At 43.9% G+C, this 6,354-nt stretch overlaps 1 protein-coding gene across 1 annotated transcript; it reads right to left on the reverse strand.

Annotated features, from left to right (window-relative positions):
- Window positions 1–375: 375 nt before the first annotated feature.
- On the reverse strand, window positions 376–5,986 carry LOC130477648 (zinc finger protein 420-like; the record flags this gene model as incomplete). The annotated part of the gene is made up of 5 exons (XM_056849711.1): window positions 5,972–5,986; window positions 5,596–5,722; window positions 3,278–3,373; window positions 1,038–2,213; window positions 376–869 (listed from the first exon to the last, which is right to left on the reverse strand). Coding segments are annotated over exons 1-5 (1,908 nt in total), but the record flags the coding sequence as incomplete, so codon positions are not given.
- Window positions 5,987–6,354: the final 368 nt, after the last annotated feature.

Below are 6,354 nucleotides of genomic sequence, written 5' to 3' on the forward strand. Positions count from 1 at the left end.
AGTTTCTTTTAAAGAAAATGACATTAACAATTATTCTTACTTCCAGACTACCAAGCGACAGCTGAATTTAGCACCAAAAGTCTAGATAGTGATGCCTGGCAAGGTCGGGCTGGAGGCTGAAGATCTTGTAAAACTGGCAAAATTCATATGGTTCCTTATGATTCATATGGTTCCTTCCACATTCCAAGCGATGATGTGGCTCCTCCTCTAGTATGGATTAATTCGTGAACAATTATCCTGTCACTCCGAGATAACTCTTTCCACAATACAAGTGCTGATATAGTTTCTGAAGTGTCAATTCATCGATGGGTGTTAATTCTGAGCAAAGAACTGTCCTCACTGCAAGCATTTATAACGTTACTCCCCAGTGTGGATACGTTGATGTCTAGTAAGCTTTGAACTCCCAGCAAAGCTCTTTCCACACTGCAAGCATTTATAAGGTTTCTCACCAGTGTGGATACGCTGATGGGAAGTAAGCTCTGAACTTGAAACAAAGCTCTTTCCACACTGCAAACACTTATAAGGTTTCTCCCCAGTGTGGATACGCTGATGGATAGTAAGGTGTGCACTCTGAGCAAAGTTCTTTCCACATTGCAAGCATTTGTAAGGTTTCTCACCAGTGTGGATACGTTGATGGACAATAAGATGTGCATTCTGAGCAAAGCCCTTTTTACACTGCAAACATTTAAAAGGTTTCTCCCCAGTGTGGGTACGTTGATGGACAGTAAGCTTTGAACTCTGAGCAAAGCCCATTCCACATTGCAAGCATTTAAAAGGTTTCTCCCCAGTGTGGGTACGTTGATGGACAGTAAGCTTTGAACTCTGAGCAAATCCCTTTCCACACTGCAGGCATTTATAAGGTTTCTCCCCTGTGTGGATATGCTTATGATTAATAAGCTCTGAACATTGAGCAAATCTCTTTTTACAGTTCATGCATTTATAAGGTTTCTCCCCCGTGTGGATACGCTGATGGATAGTAAGCTGTGAACTCCGAGCAAAGCCCTTTCCACACTGCAAGCATTTATAAGGTTTCTCACCAGTGTGGATACGCTGATGGACAGTAAGCTCTGAACACCAAACAAAGCTCTTTCCACACTCCAAGCATTTATAAGGTTTCTCCCCACTGTGGATACGCTGATGTTTAGTAAGCTCTGAACGCCAAACAAGGCTCTTTCCACACTCCAAGCATTTATAAGGTTTCTCACCAGTGTGGATACGCTGATGTCTAGTAAGCTCTGAACACCAAACAAAGCTCTTTCCACACTGCAAGCATTTATAAGGTTTCTCCCCACTGTGGATACGCTGATGGATAGTAAGATGTGAACTCCTACGAAAACTCTTCCCACAATGCAAGCATTTATACGGTTTCTCCCCAGTGTGGATACGCTGATGGACAGTAAGCTCTGAACTCCCAGCAAAGTTCTTTCCACAGTGCGAGCATTTATAAGGTTCCTCCCCAGTGTGGATACGCTGATGGACAGTAAGCTGTGAACTCCCAGCAAAGCTCTTTGCACAGTGCGAGCATTTATAAGGTTTCTCCCCAGTGTGGATACGCTGATGGACAGTAAGCTGTGAACTCCGAGCAAAGCTCTTTCCACACTGCAAGCATTTATAAGGTTTCTCCCCAGTGTGGATATACTGATGTCTAGTAAGCTCTGAACTCTCAGCAAAGCCCTTTTCACACCACAAGCATTTATAAGGTTTCTCCCCAGTGTGGATATGCTGATGTCTAGTAAGGTGGGAATTCTGAGTAAATCTCTTTCCACACTGCAAGCATATATAAGGTTTCTCCCCCGTGTGGACACGCTGATGGATAGTAAGCTCTGAACTTGAAGCAAAGCACTTTTCACACTGCAAGCATTTAAATGGTTTCTCCCCTGTGTGGATACGTTGGTGGACAGTAAGACATGAACTCCGAGCAAAGCCCTTTCCGCACTGCAAGCATTTATTCGGTTTTTCCCCAGTGTGGATACCTTGATGGCCAGTACCATCTCCCTTCCAAGCAAAGCTCCTTCTACGATCCAAGCATTTATCAGGTTTCTCCCCTCTGTGGATTCTCCGCTGTGTATCAAACACCTGGGATTCAGCAGCCTGAGAAGCAGAGCATTTATTCCACCTCTTCCTTTTTGTTCCAGCATTTCTTTTCTGCTGTTTTCCGTCAAGCAGAAGGTGTTGTGGTTCACCCTCGGGCTTTTTCTGGGCACCATCAGCCACTGCAATAAAGAGAAATGCCTGGTAAGACCTTCAAGGAAAAGCAAAATCAAGTAAAGAAGATCATTAACTGATCTTCATAACGAATGAACCGGAATCACTTAAAGGAGAGACAAATTCTGCCATGCCTTAATCAGCTGTTGATGCTTCCTTGGAAGGTAGTTCCATCAGAGACACGGTAGCCCAGTGGAACCTCCATGTTTAGAAGCAGTGTCTCTCTGAAGAGGGAGGCTTTGGAGCAGCTCCTCTTATTTGTGAAACTTCCAGGGACTCTAGCTGACCACTGTGTGAAACAGGAGGCAGGACTAGTGGCACTCTAGCAAATCTGTATATTCAACACAGAACTGACTGCGTTCACTGGACAGAGAGTTTGGAGCAGAGCTTTACACCTGAACTATGGAGACCCAATTTGAGCTCCAAAGTCATAAAGCTCACCGTAGTCTCCAGCTCCCAAAAAGTTCGGCCTCCTAAGCCTTGTATTTTGTGGCTCTGCCTGCAGAGCTGAGGCAGGTGGTGACTAAAGACGGGGCATTTCCAGTGTTGGCCCCTCATCTGGGGAATGTCCCCCCCTTGAAACTTATCTGGAGCTGACCTAGCCAGGTGAAAAATTTTCTTTTCCAACCAGGCTTTAACTTGGGGGTTTATCATTTTAGCTGTTTTAGGATCTTCTTTAAATTTGAGGAGCGTTCTCAGGAAAATTTTGAGGCAAGTTGGTAGCTTTTTTACACTTCGGTGACCTTGGATTTTAAAACTGATTGTTTAGACAGTATTTACGATTTTATGCTATTGTTCTGAGTTGTGTACCAACTTGAGCAAGTCTGTGAACAGGCAGTATAGAAATAAATTAATGTGTATTCAAGCTGAGCTCCCAATATACATTTCCCGTCAATCTTAGGTACAAACCAGCCAGCATTTTGTTCCTGTTTTAACTTGGCTTTCCTTCTTGAGAAAGCTTTCCTGGCCATTCTCAGACTTTTGCCTCTTGAGACATCCCTCCGTTCCCTAACTGGTGAAATTTAGCCCAAGAGAAGTCCTACCCGCTTCCACCATACAAGTAGGAAGATACCTGTTGAACTCTCTGTTTCCTCTGCGTCTTGGACAAGCGAATCTCCTGCTTCTTCCACTTGGGACATGGAATCAGGTTGGAGAAGCTGAAGCCCTTCTACAAGAAAAACAACAACCAGTAGCTTCCAGATATTCCAATTCTAAGAAATATACAGATATTAAACAAGACTTAAGCATAGAAAGAGCCACCCTTTCCCTCCAACTTAGAACGGGAAAAGTGCACCTGCTGAACTGAATTCCAGAGAAGCCTCAGAGGCAGGAATTCAGCAAGTGAAGCTCATCACGACATCAAGCCAAACTTTACCTACTGAAATCCTGTTTTTTTATTATTTATTTGTTACCTCAGGGCTGTGCCACCTCATTTTACTGAATCTGGAGCCATGCTTAAGTCTACACTGGTGTAACAGTCAAGTTGATTTACGGTCAAAGACCAGCAATAGTTAAGACAGTTCCAGCCATAATAAAATTATCGAATATCACCATTACAATAATACAGCACATCTCTGATCCAAGGTGATAAATCCCTAATCTAAAAAACTCAAACACACCAACACACAATTTGTTAATATATTGCATTAGCAAAAAGTACATTTAAAACATTTAAATATCTATACATTAACTATAATTAATAGGAGTGTTTAAAATTTAAGCTAACCTCTTCTGTCTTATTGAGCATGCCAGTGCACAAAACTTTAAGGGGGGTTTCATTGGAACAGTCAGCAAGGAGGAGGTCAGTAGAAAAGGAATTTAGTCTGCCTGGATATTTGCACAATATTGGCCTGATAAACCTAGATTTAATCTCCTGATAAAAGCTGGACTGGTTTAACAGGAATGAACCCAGCAGAAGGCTCCCAACTGATCCTACCTTCCCCCTCCACCCCACACTTATCCTCCTCAAGTCCCAGGGCTAAATACAAATATTATTATTGCTGTTATTACTTCAAATGCTGAGCTCCCAATAAACATTTCCTGTCAATCTTCGGTACAAACCAGCCTGCATTTTGTTCCTGTTTTGACTTTCCTTCTTGAGAAAGCTTGCCTCTTGAGAAATCCCTCCGTTCCCTAACTGGTGAAATTTAGCCCAAGAGAAGTCCTACCCGCTTCCACCATACAAGTAGGCAGATACCTGCTAATCTCTCTGTTTCCTCTGCATCTTGGACAAGTGGATCTCCTGCTTCTTCCACTTGGGACATGGAATCGGGTTGGAGACGCTGAAGCCCTTCTACAAGGGAAAGAAACAGACCATGGACTTCCAGATATTCCAACTCTAAGAAATATACAGATATTAAACCAGACTTGAGCATAGCAGAGTCACCCTTTCCCTCCAACTTAGAACGGGAAAAGTGCACCTGCTGAACTGAATTCCAGAGAAGCCTCAGAGGCAGGAATCAGTGAAGCTCATCAGGACATAAAACCAAACTTCACCTGCTGAAATCCTGTTTTTTTAATTATTTCTTTGTTATCTCAGGGCTCTGCCACCTCATTTTACTGAATCTGGAGCCATGCCTAAGCCTACACTGGTGTAACAAGAATGAACACAGCAGAAGGGCCCCAATTTATCCTCTCTTCCCCCTCTGCCCCACACTTATCCTCCTCAAGTCCCAGGGGAGGGTGTAATGTCCTCAGAGCAAGCAAAGGTCTTTTTGAACTTTGGATAATGCATATTGAGGGCTAAATACAAATATTATTATTGCTGTTATTATTTCAAATGCTCCTTTCCAAGTCTGTGCTGAAAGGCCCAAGAGGAGGCCTCGTTGACATCCCACAAACTGTTATGGAGGCCAATCCCCCTCCTGCCCTTTCAATGGATTTTCACCCCTGAAGAACAATGAGGTCACTCAGTCCTCAATGTGTAGTCAGGGTGGGGGGGATAGCTTTCCTACTCTGTCGTGTTTGTTTTCCTTTACAAATCAACATTTTTGCTTCCGCACTAATATTAACGGAGTCCAGTAAGTATGCAGAACCCCCTCCATTGCCTGTCTTTGGACCTTCTACATTCCCCTATTCCATTGGAAGAGCCCTACCAGGGTCCTTCTTGGTGGTGGTGGAGGAAAGTGCTGTCAAGTCACAGCCGACATATGGCAACCCTGTATGGTTTTCAAGGCAAGAGACGGACAGAGGTGGTTTGCCATAGCCTTCCCCTGCATAGAGACCCTGGAATTTCTTGGTGGTCTCCCATCCAAGTACCCAACTGGAATGACCCTCCTTAGCTGTTGAGATCGGGCTAGCCTAGGCCATTCAGGTCAGAGCCGGGATCCTTCTTAGAAGGAATGGTTTCTACTTTCAGCATGTCTGAATCCAGGGAAATGAGAGCCTTACCGAGAGAGGCCACATTCTGATAATTGTCCTCCATGACTTCCTTGTGAAGCCTTCTTTGGTCTGGATCCAGCAGGGCCCACTCCTCCTCGGTGAAATCAACAAACATCTCCTCAAATGTCCTCAGACCCTGGAAAGAGAAAGAAGAAACTCCTCTGCCATTACAGATAATGTAACAACCCTTCCCCTTCTTAGGGGCATTCCAAAAGGACTATACTTAGATGTTTGATTTCAGGGTTCAAACCTTCATCAGATGTTTTCATTTTCTACCCAGTGAGCAGCACAGAGAGCAGCCAAGGGAAAAGAGATAGAAATTCTCTCCGGCCTAGGGAGGGTGTGGGGAGACACCAGAGGGCATGATCCAGAGGTCCACACTTACCTGATCTGGCAGCATGGAAGCCTTTTTTTCTCCATCACAAAGAGATGGCAAACAAGGTAACATTGGCTCTATGCCATCACCTGGAAGGATAAAAAAGTCAGTGGAAGGTGCTCTATACTTTCTAAGTACTTTGCATTATATTTCCTTGGTGTGGGGACTAGAATTTCCCTCTCTTGGCTCATGATCACAACTGCATCCTTGTTTCGCATACTTTTTTGCCTCCACACTTTTGCCAAATCTAATCCTGCCGGCACTTAACACACACACAATCTTTTTTTTTATTTTTGGGATTCCTGTCTCATTACCAATGCTGATTTCTCCATGCCTACAACCCCTTTGCATATCACACCTTATCCAATCACACCCACTAATGTCATTTACTT

Source organism: Euleptes europaea, chromosome 1 (assembly GCF_029931775.1).
Source record: "Euleptes europaea isolate rEulEur1 chromosome 1, rEulEur1.hap1, whole genome shotgun sequence".
Classification (NCBI taxonomy): domain Eukaryota; kingdom Metazoa; phylum Chordata; class Lepidosauria; order Squamata; family Sphaerodactylidae; genus Euleptes; species Euleptes europaea.